A 15,673-nucleotide genomic window follows, 5' to 3' on the forward strand; every position below is an offset into this window, starting at 1 on the left:
TGGTTTCGAGCCTGTGAGTCCCCACCACTCACCAAAGTGGTTATGGCCGTGACTAATTAAATATTTCCAACAAGTTCCTCTTCTTTTTTGTCTTCTTTCATTTTCATTTTGAATATTTGAGCACTAAATCAGGGTTAGCCTTTTAACACTTCAAATTATTGGGGTTCTAATTATTATTATCAAGTAATACTGAATCATAAACGATTGCTGCTTCAAGATTTATTTGCTTCATTAAAAAATAGCCATATTACTATTTGAAAACCATGCCTTGTTAATTGTTATAATGTTAGGCTATAATAATGAAATTTGAGTTTAATTCAAACCTAGCTAGCTAACGAGCAAGCCACAAGTCGAGCTTACCTTGGCATGGGCTCGAATTGTTTAAAACGAGTTGATTTCGAGCCAGCTTTTTGAAGAGCCCAAATAAACAATAGCCTTTTCTTTGACTATCCCAATCAATTGTATTTCAAAAAGTTCGTGGCTCGTGACTCCCTCAAAAAAACTCCTTTGAAATCTGTTTGTTTATAAACAAGTGAGCTGAGTTGGCTTGGTTTGTAAATGAGCCAAGGCAAGTTGACTCATAATCACTTATAAGGCAGCCCTAATATGTTTAAAACTCTTTCTGGTACATAAATTAATCAATAATAAACAAAAGATAGTAATAAAAAAAAGGAACTAAACATTAAAATTACAAATCTGAGATGTGTGTGTAAGCTTTTTGTGGGCAAAACTCTTTTCTCAAAGCATCCTCCAACTGCAAGAATATTGATGAGAGTAACCCTGCAAACAAAACACATAATCATGTTCATAAACAAAAACAGATAAGCCGTTGTTCTTAGTTGAAGTAGCTAGATAGCACATAATTCAATAACATAAAAAAAAACAAACAAACCTACCTGTGCAATGGTTTCTCCAGGTTTCAAAGATCCTCTAACTAAAAGAGTGCCGGGAATCTGCTCAAAAACCTATCAAAAAGAGTCAAAAAATATATATATAAAGTTATAAACACAAACGTGTTCTTGCAACAATACAAAAGTGTAAAATCATTAACAAATAACATACTAACCGTTACACGACAATGTAAATCATTTGAGATTACATCAATATAAAACAAATCAGCGCTTAATTTACAGGATGCGTCACTCCCTTTGAAGAAAGATTCAACTGATTGGAGAACATGAAACGCACTGAACTGGCGTTGGATTCCCTAAAATCGGTGATAACAGCATGATTATTAAAAATGAATATAAAGATTAATTACCGAAACAAATTAACATATACAGACCTCAAGCATGAAAGTGAGAACATTTTTAGTGGCCACATGAGATGATATTATCTTTTTAGTTGGAGGAACAAAAGACCAAGCAATTCCCCACCGACACGTTTGACCTTGAACAAACTCAGTAGTTTTAACCACCGTAACTCCCACTTCACGAAGTTTTGATATCAATATTTTCAAACTCGATTTCTTTCCAACCATTGATGTGTACCATCTATAACAAACACAAACACATGATATAAAGAAGTTTCCCAAATCACAATGAATTAGCTTTTAAGTTTTATTCTAAAAGGATAATACCTAAAAGATTGTTTAAGTTGAACACTGTCTTGAATCATTCGACTGCCAAAAGCTTGTTCGCTACCTGGACAAACCATCTCTGCAGGGGTCCCACCACAAGATGTGTTTGGATTAAGATCCGCTTCATCCATTGACTCAAAGAAAGGTGGATTACACATACAAAAGTCAAACTTCTCATCGGTTTTGACCACACCTAAAAGTATAGGAGGTCCATTGTAACTTCCACCATTGTTAGTGTTTTGACTAGTCAACTCTCCTTCATCAAAGTCAACTTTCCGAATCTCTATTAGATTAGATACTTGTGGGTTATTCTTAACGTTTTTCTCGGCCCATTCGAGTGCTACATCTGTCTCATCTGTTATTAATAATAAACCAGCATTCATAGCTATTAGAAGTTGTATACAAATAAAAAGAAAAAAAAAGAAATTAAATTCATTATGACAAGTACCTGTTCCAACGAAACTCCAACCGAGAAGGGATGCACCGAGTAAAGGATAAATGCAACTGGCCCCGGTGCCGATATCAAATCCTTTTATGATATTGTCATCTTTATGATAACTGGGTATGATATCAGAGGATAAAAGGTCTTCGATCCAATGGATGTAATTAGATCTGTTGGGTACCGTGGGGCATAACTGTCCATCGGGGATCCACCTAATTATCAACATCATAGTTTGTTCAAAAACTAATTTTTTTATATTTCTGACAAATGATGACTTGTCAATCTTTCAAGATTGTATATAAACAAAAACAGGTTAAGGTACAAGAGTGATAAATTCAGACGGTGTACAAAGTTTCAAATTGTGATTCAGGAAGTAGTTAAAAAATAAAGTGGTATGTAAACGAGCTGAGCTGCTGATGATAAACGAGGTCGGCTTGTTGGTTACAATTGCATAAAATAGCGGCCCTAAGATAATAAAATACTAATAGTGTTGAGGTGTCAAACCTATGATGATTAGTTAAAATTAGCATAAATTGAATAACAATACGCCTCCCTATCATGAACTGAATTAAAAACAAGGTAACATAGATACGTACCAGTTGATGGAGTGATGATGCAGAAGCAAAACCCTAGTGGCATTGAAGTCCTTCCAGTCGATCCTGGGGCTGCCTTCACGAGAGACGCCAGAAGACCCAAGTCCGGTGGGTTGTTCCGGGACTCCCTCCGCCTCTTCTTCCCCATTTTATTTTCCCCGGGTTGCTTAACCCATTTATATTTATATTTTGTTTTATTAATAACCTGTAGGAATTCTTTAAATATCCTAACCACCTTTTAACTATTTAACCAACAATAGCTAAGAACCTTATAACAGTTTGGAAAAGACGTGTTGAAGTTAATAAATCTAGAAAGTGTAGATGAAAAAGGTTACTAAACAATCTTATGATTTATCCAAAACTAGGGTTTTATCCGGCGCATTGCACCGGGCAGGTTGGTAAAACCAAAATGTTGTCGGTACACAACGTTGAGGCGATAAGTCGACATGAATTCAATCGGTTTCAGTGTCGTATGCTATGATATCGTAACTAATAACAAAAAAATATAAAATTGAGGTGAACTAATGGGTGGTATTTTTCGGTAAAACCCGGACGTTGAGAAGACCCGAGTGTTTTCTATCTAGGACATTGAGACGATGATGTACGCAATAAAACAAAAAAAAAGCATTGGCATTCAGTTGGTTTTCGTTACGTGTGATATGGTACTAGATTTAAAACAAATTGCGGCGAGTCTACGTGAATTTGGTTGGTTTCCGTCACGTTCGTCAGGACACCGGAACTTAAAAAATACAAAAAATTGACATTCGGTTAGTTTTCGTTACGTCACCAGAGCGAAAAACGGATAATATTAAATATGAGGTACACGAATGGGGTGGTGTCCGTCGGTAAATTTGATCGTTGGTAAAACACGAGCGTTGTCGATCCTGGGCGATGAGTTTATGTAACATCACGTAAATTTTGGGCCAAAAATGACAAGTTTCTAAAGTCAAATGACCAATTCTACCAATTTCCAAACCCCAGGGACTAAAATGAAAAATCTGCCTTCTGGACCTATCGCGCTACGCGACAGGGTCAAGAAAGACACCCATCGCGTACCGCCCCATCGCGTACCGCGATGAGGTGTCTGCACACCGTGACACGTGTGCCACGTGGCTCACGGTGGCAGCGTCTGCTGTCACGTGTCCCCACGTGTCAACACGTGGCAGGCCTACCCCGTGACTCGACAACCCTATATCGCGGTACGCGATGGGGAGTCAGAGAGCCCATCGCGTACCGCGATGGGATCCAATTTGGAATATAAATAGGGAAGCCACGAGCTCAGCCCTCTCACACCTCAATTTCACATTTACTCTCTCTCTAGTTTTCTCTCACTACCTCGTAAAGCGTGCCAACGCTCCGTCTCTATGTTAGTGCACGGTTTTGCGTCTAGAGTCTTTGTATTTATCGTTAATGTTTATTTGATGATTAATGTAATATTTAATGTTTATTTTGAACTAGTTCGTTAAGTTTAAGTATAGTTCGCTAGGGATGTTAGCGAACTAAGACTAGTTCGTTAAGTTAAGTCTAGTTCGCTAGGAATGTTAGCGAACTAAGACAGTATAATGTATTCCCTCCTGATTCGTTAGGGGATGTTAACGAATCAGGGGGCGGTTCGTTATGTTAAATTATGTAACGAAGGGGAAGCTGGTTCGCTAGGGGATGTTAGCGAACCAGGTCGCCTTCTATATATAGTGAACAACTGTTCACTTGTAAAACAGAGTTTGAGAGAGATATAACATTATTCAGAAAAGTTTTAAAGTATTTTACTCTCTCTCTCAAGCTTCACATTAACGTTATTACACATACATAGCATTAAATCAAGGTTAATTATGAGCTAGATCTATAAACGTATTGATAGTATAGATTCGGATCTAAGATCTGTTGATTGTTATTGATACGGGTGTCAACAAGTGGTATCAGAGCTGTTGGTGCTCAGTACACTTGATTTGGTGTGTTAATTATTTCGTCTTTGTTAGTTTTTGGTTTTATTTGATATTGAATCAATTTGTGTTTATTTTGGTTGAATTATGGACAAATTGGATTGAATTCATGTTGGTTAAGGTATTGTCGAGGTTTGGATTGGACGAATTGAGATTTGGATTGGATTTGTGTGTTTTGGTTTTGGTTTTGATTTAAGTCCGAAAACAGGGATTTGTTTTTGATAAAATTGGTTTGGTTATTGGTGTTAATCGGTTACGAGGTAATGTGTATTGGATTCGGATTTGGTTTACAAGTATTTTGGTAGTTTATTTGTGCAATTTGGTTGAGAAACGAAGTAGTATTACAGATTTGGTATTGTTGGATTTCTGGGTTTAATCTTCATAATTTCTGGAAATGAGTTTGAAGATTTGAAGATTTGAAGATGAATGTGATTCGTTATCTTCTTCATGGTGATTCGCTATATATTTCACTGTGATTCGTTATCAACAGTGCTAATTCGTTATCTTATTCGTTAGCCAATTCGTGTGAGTTATTGATTCGTGTTATCTAGTTCGTTAACAAGATTAACCGATTCGTGTGACACGTGTTCTTCTTGGGATTTGTGTCATAACAACCTTTGCCACGTGGCATAAGGTGTCAGAGTTTGTTACAAACGGTTGTAACAACCTGATTCGTTATAGTATAATTCTCTATAGTGTTGATTCGCTATCAACTGTAGCTGATTCGTTATCTTGATTCGTTAAGCATTCCTTAGTGATTCGCTAAGTTTATGTTGGCGATTCGTTATTGATTATCATCTGATTCGCTAAACTAATTTTGGTCAATTCGTTTGGTCAATTCATTAAGTTGACTTGGTCAATTCGTTAAGTTGACTTGGTCAATTCGTTTGGTCAATTCGTTAAGTTGACTTGGTTAATTCGTTTGGTCAATTCGTTAAGTTGACTTGGTCAATTCGTTTGGTCAATTCGCTAAGTTGACTTGTGATTCGTTAAACCTTCATCTCATTCGTTATCTGTTTCGCCATTTGAGTGATTCGTTAACCTTATTTGTAATTCGTTAAGTTGACTCGTTCGGTTGACTTTTGATTCGTTAAGATACTTCGTTACTGATCAGTCTTAATTTTATTAAGGATTGATTCGCTACAACTGTTCACAGTTCGCTACAACTGTTCACAGTTCGCTATAGCTGTTCACTAATTCGTTAAGATATTTCATTATTTGATTCAATTTTCAAAGATGGCTGGTATGTATGCATTAGCATCTCAAAACATGTTGATGCAACAGATGTTGCAACTTGATACCGAGATAGGTTCACATTCTAAATGTCCAAGATTGATGAAGTTCATTGACTTTGCCAAGTGGGAACCTCGGTTTCGTGCACATTTGGGATCTATTCATCCTGACTGCTCATATTGTCTTGATGAAGTTTATGTTGCACCAATGATTGGTGATGATACTATTGGGTATACTCCTAAAGCCGTTTCTCAATACTCACAAGAAGAGAAGAAAGCTTTAGAAATCGAGATAAAAGCATATTCTACTTTGACTATGGCATTACCAGAAAATATTTTTCATCAAGTTGGTAGTATCAAGAGATATGCATCTTTATTTCAACATCTGCATATGAGAAGCATGGGAAACACTGCTGAATGTAAGAAAGTGATGCTCAAGTTTCAATTTCAAAACTTTAATTTATTAAATGGAGAAACAGTTGAAGAGATGACTACAAGATTTAGTCATTTAATTACTGAAATGGGCAAGATGAAAATGGAAATTTCTGAAAGAGATAAAATTGACACTATTAAAAGTGTGCTTCCAAGTTCCTACTCAACATTTCTAATGGTTTTGAAAGAGAATGATTATTTTCTGAATGAAGACTTGACGGCCCTTGAATTTCTACAAAAGATCGAAGCTAGAGAATATGATCTTAAGTGTCAAAAATCCTCCAAAGAAAATCAAGATCCAGCTTTCTATGGTGGAAGTATGCCTCTCAGTTCAACAATCTCTCCAATCATTGCTTTTCTTACTCATGCGGCAAGTGAAAAAGAATCAACAATGTTTAATGATCCAAAAGTTTGTTTCTACTCTGCTGGTAATTCGGATGGTTCTGGAAGTTCAACTAATACAAATCCATTTGCTACACCACCTAGTGTTAATATGAAGGACACTGAGCAAAACTTTGCTTTTCTGACGGCTTTTATGTCTTCATATGAAAACTTAGTGAGTAGTAAAATTGCCACAAGTGATTTAACAGATGAGGACTATGATCAGATAGATCCAGATGATCTAGAAATCATGGATTTGAAATGGTATATGGCTATGATCGTTCGTAAAGTTAAAAGATTCATGCAGAGAACTGGAAAAGATCTTCCAGCTTTAAACAAGAAGTTGGGTTTTGACAAATTAAAAGTAAAGTGTTATAATTGTCAAGAATTTGGGCATTTCGCGAAGGAATGTGACAAACCAAGGAAAGAATACACTGGACCTCGTGGTCAAAGTCAAAATGCTTCTTCACCACGAGGAAGTGATGCTGAAAAGAAACCATCTTCTTCTACAACACAAGCAATGTTAGCAGACGGAACTGATTAGTCACAACGGCTACTATGCAATGATGTTCAAGCGAATTTGGCTATGTTACATAAAGATTGTCAAGATGCTACTGGTAGTGAGATGTCTTCCGATAATGATACTGGATCTGATTCTGACGACTCTTGCGACAAGCCTTCTGAATCAATGTTTGCTTGCATGGCCAAGATCAATGAGGTTAGTAATTCTATTTCTACTACTTCATGTGTTAAAGTATCATGTGTTGAATGTGAATCTAACAAATCTAAGTTAGAAGCATTGAAAAATCAAAATGATAATCTTATAAGAGAAATTGCTTCTCTTAAGGATACTTATCGACAATCTCTTGAATCTCAAAGGAGATCTCGAGAAAAGATTGAAGCATTGTCGACAAGTAATCACGATCTCAAAGCCGAGTTATCTGTGAAGATGACCATTAATGAACAAAAGTTTCAGGAAATTTTGAAACATCGTTCTAAGATAACTGAGCTTGAGAATGAGGTTCTTGAGTTGAAAAACAAATTGGGGAAATTTAGAAATTCATCGTTTCTGTTGAATGAAATTATTGAAGTATTTGGGAAACAAAAAGATTCCAAGAAAGGTATTGGTTTTGTTGAAATTCCACCACCTTTTCATAATGATTATAAAATTAATCCTTTTGCAAGAAAAGAAGAAGATTTGATTCAAAAGGAATCTGTGATTTCTGAAAAACCTAAAATGGTTAAACCTGAAATTGTCAAACCCCAAGTTGCTCCTCAGAAACCTCATGTGGAAAGTAAAAAGGTCTTTGTTGAAAACGTTGATAAAGTGATTATTCAAGATGTGTTTGAACCTAAGATAATACACAAGAATAAGAATATTCCTAGTTCTAATCATATTCTTTGTGAAACTCAAGAGTTTGAGGAAGCTGTGTATGGTTCATTCAAGTCTCAAATGAACAAGGAAGAAACTGTGAAAAGTAAACCAGTGAGGACAAAGAAGTCAGTTAAACCAAAGATTTCTGACGAGGACTTAATGCGTTTCATTAATCCTCCGAGTTCTAAGTCTTCTTCGGCTAGAGTTTTTAAGTTAAAGGGAATGGATACAATGTTCACTAAAAATGATATTCCAATAAGTATTATCAAACCTGAACTTATTAAGAGTGTTTTTGTCAATGAAACTTTAAAAATTCAAGAACTTGAACGTGTGTATGCTCAAACAAAAACTTCAGTTCAATCTGATCCATTGACTAAGGCAAAACAATTTTTAAAACAAGCTAAGAAGATTAATTTTGTGAAGTCAACTGGAACAGATACACTAAAAAGCTTTTCGAACTGCTCTAATTTAGATTTTTATTTAAAGAAGAAATCTGACTTATCTGATGAGTTTGCTAAGAGCATGACTAAAAAGGTGATTCATCATCAATCATCGGCATCATTTATTCCAATTACTTCTAAACATCATCGTGTAGTGTTGGTACATGTGTGTCAGTAGTTCATAGTCTAGCATTTGTAATCGAGTCTGTAATGCAATTATGTTTTGATTATGTTTATTTTTGTAATACGCGAAGTTGTCAACAAGTTCGCTCTGGCGAACTTGTTGAATCAGCGAAGTTATTGACAACTTCGCCTGTGGCGAAGTTGTCGTGTTTATATACTGTTTCAGCCGAAACAGTTTGTGTTGGTCGTTTAGGGTTTTGTTTCAGTTATTCAGTAACCGAGTTACGTGTCATTGTCTGTAATAGTGACCTCGGGTCACGTGTTTGTTATCAATATAACGTGTTTTGTTTATTGCTTGCGTGTTCGATCTCTACATACTCTACACTCGTATCTACCTACGCAGGGATTCCGCACCTGCGTTGTTAGCGACATCCCGTGTACGATCCGTCCAGGAGCCTACAATTGGTATCAGAGCCATCGGCTCGATTGTGAGGTTCGGGATTTCACGCGGGTGTAGAAAACGTCTCGTTTGACCTATTCGCGGGACGTGTTTTTGTTAGGATTGTGTTTTGCTCGTGCTTGACAGTCATTTTCAAGCCATTGCATTGATCGGAAACTGCTGGATTGACGAAATCAGATCTGAACAGTTTCCTTGTTCATTGGGCGAAGTTACCGTTCTTCGGGCGAAGTTACCATTCTTCAGGCGAAGTTGCCGTCACTGGAATTAGGGTTTCGGCGAAGATATAAGGATCAGCGAAGTTAACCACAACTTCGCTTACCTCATAAGTTCGCCTTAGCGAAGTTATCCGCAACTTCGCTTTCCACCCAAGTTCGCTTACCTCCTAAGTTCGCTCATTCTAAGCGAAGTTATTTTTAACTTCGCCAAGTCAAGCGAATTTAAGACCCAGCGAAGTTCTCTTTTCAGCGAAGTTAACTTTCAAGCGAAGTTATTCTTAATTTCGCCTACTGAGCTGTTTTAATATTTTTTTATTATTTTCAGGTTTTTCAGGTTTTCGCAAGGATGTCGTCAATTAACATCTCCGATTTGGTCAAGATGGAAGTAGAAGCGGGGTCAGCCACTAAGGCCCCGAGGCTGATGAAAGGAACTGACTTCGTGGCATGGAAGGACAGATTCATCCAATACATTAAATACCAGGATGCCAAAATGTGGGTGTGCATCCAGGATGGATATATCCCTCCAACTATGCAATACGAAGGCCGTGACGTGGTTAAGAAGTACAGCAAAATGGAGGACGAAGAAAAGAAAATGTATGAGGCTGAGAGCAAGGCCCATGCAGCTATAACAATGGCACTTCCTCAAGAGGTTCTCCACACTTTCCGAAAGTACACTTCTGCGAGAGAGCTTTGGGATGCTCTTGAAAATAGATTCGAGGGGAATGTGGGTATCCGTGCATCGAAGATAAAACTTTTGAAGACCCAGTTCTCCGTCTTCAAATTTTTGAAGAACGAATCACTGGATGATATTATCACCAGATACTATCATCTAATGACAGAGCTTAGCAATTATTCGATTGCTTACCGAGAAGAAGAGATCGTTGAAAAGCTTCTCGATGCTCTCCCACCGAAGTGGGAAATGTACACCGTTCTCATGAGGGAAGACAGAGACTTTCCAAATTATGATCTGGAAACAGCAGTAAACAAGCTCAGAACTTATGAGCTTAATATGGTTCGAAAAGAAACACCAACAGATCAGATACAAGACCCTGGTATGTATGGTGCAAAGATTAACTCAGGCTCAAGTTCGAGGCCTGAATCTGCTGCCTTTTACTCGAAAGGGGAGTCAAGTCCTGACTCTTCTCATGAAGGAAACGTTTCTGTGAACATGAACAGTGATGTATGTTTCGTTGCTGGAGGATCAAGCACTTCAAAGCCTCAAGCATCCTCAAGTGGTTTTTCTGCAAATGCCTCAAGCAATAATTATTCCAAGATGCCTATGAGTGTAAAATCTGCTGAAGAGCAGTTTGCAGTCTATGTATCATTTATTGCTTCCTACGAAAACTACATCCAGGGGAAGATTGTGGACCCTGCTGTACTGGATGAGGACTACGACCAGATCGATGCTGATGATCTGGAGGAGATGGATTTGCAATGGCAAATGGCAATGATCGTGAGGCGTGTAAAACGGTTTATGAACAAAACTGGGAGAAAGTTTGTTGGTGGTAGGCCCGGGTTCGACAAATCTAAGGTAAGGTGCTATAATTGTCAACAGTACGGGCACTTTGCCAAGGAATGCAGAAATGAGACGGTTGAACGAGGACAAGGTCGGCCTACACAACACTCTGGAGTTAACAGAGAGATTAACGCCATGTTGACCAGAGAAGCAGGTGAGTACAACTGGAACCCGCATACAAGTGGTTCTGGTGAGCAAGCGAACATGGCTGAGGCTGAAGTTAAAGAATGTGAGAAGGTTGATGGAAATGAGAAAGCTACTGAAGAAGAAACAGCTTTCATGGCAGATGACAAGGACACTCGCTCCGAGGTAAGTAATAAGAATATTTGTACTAATTGTGAAAATTTGTCTGAGCAACTAACAACAATGACTGATCAGTACGTCCGTTTAGATGCTGATTTTAAAACTATTAAAGAAGATCACCATTTTACGAAAGCAAGAGAAACAAGTTATAAAATTAAAATAAAAGCATGTGAAAAAGACATTCAAAGCTTAAAAACTAAACTTGCTGAGAAAATTGAAATAATTGATCTTAGTTATGAAGTTTTAGAAGAAAAAACTAAAGTGATTGCTGATCGGGATAAACAGATTGCTGACCACCAGGTGAAGGTGGTGGAACTGAACCGCAAACTTGAGCAGTTCAGGAATTCCTCGGCCATCCTTGATCACCTCGTGAGTGATCAAGGTACCTCTGCAAAGAGGGGAGGAATCGGTTATCACGAGGTTCCACCACCCTTTAACCACAACTATACTTATAATCCGAGTGTTCAGAAATCTGTTGATTTCGAAGTTCCTCAGACAACTCCTATCAAGATTACAAGTGTAGAACCAAGTGTTAGCTGTGGCGAAACAAGTTCGCCTGTTTCTAGTGTGAATATTTCTGTTTCGAGTCCTGTCTCATCGGATTCGGATAAGTTGTCCGAATCTGGTCAGACAAAAGAGAAGGTAGGCTTACCCACCGATGGAGATAAAAATAAAATTTCTAAAAAGAGTTCTCCACTCAATCCGTACGTCCCACCTTATGTGAGACGAACGGCTGGTAACACTGCCTCTACATCCAAACCAACATTTGACAAGAAAATGGAGAGTCGATGTTGCTTTAGATGTAACAAGTTAGGACATCTGGTTGCAGATTGCCCTTTGAAGCCGAGATTCAGAGGTGTGAAGCCAAATAAAACTGAGTATAAGCGTCATTTTGTTACTGCTAAAAATGAAAACTTTAAAAAATGCCAAAATGTAACGAATTCAAGTTTTCATAAAAACAAACCTCAGTTTTACAACCAAACCACAAGATATAACACTTTCAATTCTCAAAGGTTTGGAAGGCATTACACTCAATCTGCAGGGAGATTCCCCAACAGGACTTACAGAAATTATCCTGATGCTAACTTGAGAAAGCCAGGGTACGGGACGTATCGATCCAAGACCAATTGGTCTTGGGTCCCAAGATTCTAACTCTTTGTTTTATTGTGCAGGAACAGTTGAACAGGGCTGCCAACAATCTCTGGATTGTAGATAGCGGCTGTTCCCGGCACATGACGGGCAACAAACACTTGTTGCAAGATTTAAAACCTGTTCAGGGAGCAAGAGTTAGTTTTGCTGGTGAGAGCGATGGTAGGATTACTGGTAGAGGAACTGTGTCGAATGGGAGAATGACACTTGAGAATGTAAACTTTGTGGAGGAATTAAAGCACAATCTGCTGAGTGTGTCGCAGATTTGTGATAAAGATTACACTGTCCATTTCACGAAGAATGAAGCGATCATATTGAAGCCTGGTTTTCAAATACCAGACGAATGGATAGTAATGAAAGCTCCACGTGAAACGAATACATATGTGATGGATATGAGGTCTACTGAAATGGCCACTGGAGAATCCTGTTTAATGACAAAAGCAAGCGAATCAGAATCAGAATTATGGCACAGGAGAATGGGACATATTCATCTTCGGAAGATGAACTTCATTGTCAAGAATGGGCTTGTGATGGGCGTTCCCTTAAAAAGTTTTAACTTTGAAGACAAATGCATAGCCTGCAAGAAGGGAAAACAACACAAGAAATCCCATCTCACCAAGAAGATTAACTCAATTGCCGGTACTCTAGAACTACTTCATATGGATCTCTTCGGTCCCGTGAATGTAAAAATTCTAGGTGGTACCTCTTACTGCTTGGTGATCACTGATGACTACTCGCGATATTCGTGGGTATATTTTCTGAAAACGAAAGATGAGACGGCTCAAATGGTGAAAAATCTAATTACAAAAGTTGAGAACGTCATGAGTAAATCAGTTAAATTCATCAGAAGTGACAATGGGACAGAGTTCAAGAACTTTGAAATGGAAATCTTCTGTCTTCAGAAGGGAATTGAACATCAATACAGCGCTCCGTATACTCCGCAACAGAATGGAGTGGCTGAAAGGAAGAACCGAACGTTAATTGAAGGAGCCAGAACTATGCTGGCAGACTCGAAGCTTCCTGTGATGTTCTGGGCTGAAGCAGTTGCTACAGCCTGCTATGTTCTGAATAGGGTGTTAACCGTTAAGAGACTTGGAAAAACTTGTTACGAGCTTATGCACGGAAGGAAGCCCAACTTGTGCGGTCTTGAACCATTTGGGTCTCCTTGTTCGATTTTGAAGACTAATTCGAAATTTGGTGAAGTAGCCGATGAGGGAATCCTAGTCGGTTATGTTGTTGGGACTCCCAACAGACGGGTCTTCAATACGACGACTTGCAAGGTGGAGGTGGTTTGTAACACCGACATTACTAGTTACCAACCGCCAAAACCAAGCAATGGACCTGCTGAGCTTTTCGACTATGTTAAACTTTTTAAGTCGTTTAACGTACCTGATTTGGAAATCTCTGAAGAAGACGAAAGAGCTGTGACGAAGATGATACTTGATGAGGAAGAGAATCTATTGCAACATCAGGTGTTTGAGAAATCTCAACCTTCCACATCAAACCCTATCGATACCCCTGCGGCCTCAACTGAAGAAGAGTTTATTAATCCTTTTCACTCTCAGCCAGAAACAACCATAGATGAGATCTCTTCAAATTTGGAAGATAATTTGCATGTCGGTGCTGTTCCGACCACGAGAATTCACAAAGATCACCCATTGGAGAATATTATAGGTGATGTGTCCTCCGGTGTACAAACCAGAAGTAGCTTGAATGAGCACACCTGTGTTTATACAAGCATAAAAGAAACGGGTATAATGAATGAATGTTTGTACTCCTGCTTTATAAGCCAAATTGAACCAAAGAATTATCAAATGGCTTTAAAGGACAGCTCGTGGGTCGAGGCCATGCAAGAAGAGTTGGCTCAGTTCGAGAAAATGGAAGTTTGGACTTTGGTTGAAAAACCAAAGAATGTACATGCTATAGGCACAAAATGGGTGTTCAAGTGTAAGAGAGATGATAAGGGAATTATCGTAAGAAATAAGGCGAGGCTGGTTGTTAAAGGTTTTAATCAGCAAGAGGGTATTGACTACAATGAGGTGTTTGCTCCTGTCGCCCGGTTAGAAGCGATTCGATTGTTTTTGGCGTTTGCTGCATTTAAAAAGATGAAGGTATTTCAGTTGGATGTGAAGAGCGCGTTTCTAAACGGGAAAGTTGATGAGGTTGTGTATGTTGAGCAACCTCCGGGTTTTCCTGACCCAGACTTTCCTGATCACGTATACAGGTTGAGCAAGGCGTTATATGGGTTACATCAGGCACCTCGTGCCTGGTATTCAACGTTATCGGACTACTTGCTGGAAAATGGTTTTGAAAGGGGATTGATTGACAGTACGTTGTTTGTGAAGAGAGAAGGATGTGACTTCCTACTGGTTCAAGTCTACGTGGATGATATCATTTTTGCTGCATCAAGAGTATCCATGTGTCAGGATTTTGAGGCTGTCATGAAGAAACGATTCGAGATGAGTGCTATGGGTGAACTAACTTTCTTTCTAGGATTGCAGGTTGATCAGAAGAAGGACGGGATGTTCATTCATCAAACGAAGTACGTTCATGATGTGCTGAAAAGATTCAAGATGGAGGACAGTTCTCCATATGATACTCCAATCTGCGTCAATCACAAATTGGGTGCTGAATCAGATGGTGACGCAGATGTGGACCCAACTCTGTATCGGGCGATAATAGGTTCATTAATGTATTTAACTGCTTCTAGGCCTGATATAATGTTTGCTGTTTGTCTTTGTGCACGTTTTCAGGCAAATCCGAAAGAATCTCATTTGAAAGGTGCAAAGAGGATACTACGGTATCTCAAGGGCAAGCCGAAGCTAGGGTTGTGGTACCCAAAGGGAGGAGACGTTGAACTGGTGGCATATACAGATTCTGATTATGGGGGATGCAATCAGAGTCGGAAGTCAACAACAGGAGGCTGTCAGTTTCTTGGAGGAAGATTAGTTTCCTGGCAGTGCAAGAAACAGACATCAGTTGCAATTTCAACATGCGAAGCTGAATACATGGCAGCATCCAACTGCTGCTCTCAGGTTTTGTGGATTCAGCAACAATTACGCGACTATGGTCTGAATTTCTTACTCACTCCTATTTTAATTGATAACACTGCCGCCATCTCAGTAATTAACAATCCCGTGAAGCACAGTAAAACTAAGCATATTGACATTCGTCATCACTTCATACGGGATTGTGCTGAGAAGAAACTGATCAAGATCGAAAAAGTTGATACACTTGAAAATTTTGCTGACTTGTTTACAAAAGCGTTTGATAAATCAAGATTTCAAAACCTAATTGAGCTGAACGGGATGATCAATCCCGAGTAACCATGCCTTTGTGTTTATTTAAAAAAAAAAAAAAAAAAAAAAAAATTGTGTCATTATTGCTTAAAATTAGTCGGTTACCTCAGTTTGATGGACATATCCTCGGATATGTTTTGGTCCTCGTTTCCACTTAGAGAATGAGGATAGCCATTAACCGGAAGACTGAAAGT

General features: G+C 38.6%; 1 protein-coding gene across 1 annotated transcript; it reads right to left on the bottom strand.

Moving 5' to 3' along the window:
* Positions 1–578: 578 nt before the first annotated feature.
* Positions 579–2,753, bottom strand: LOC143598465 (uncharacterized; the record flags this gene model as incomplete). The annotated part of the gene is made up of 6 exons (XM_077076672.1): positions 579–965; positions 1,067–1,207; positions 1,286–1,493; positions 1,580–1,934; positions 2,028–2,233; positions 2,618–2,753. Coding segments are annotated over 6 exons (1,163 nt in total), but the record flags the coding sequence as incomplete, so codon positions are not given.
* Positions 2,754–15,673: the final 12,920 nt, after the last annotated feature.

This window comes from Bidens hawaiensis, unplaced genomic scaffold (genome assembly GCF_021521415.1).
Source record: "Bidens hawaiensis isolate Kalapana, Puna unplaced genomic scaffold, B.hawaiensis_p1.1 tig00050417_1, whole genome shotgun sequence".
Lineage (NCBI taxonomy): Eukaryota > Viridiplantae > Streptophyta > Magnoliopsida > Asterales > Asteraceae > Bidens > Bidens hawaiensis.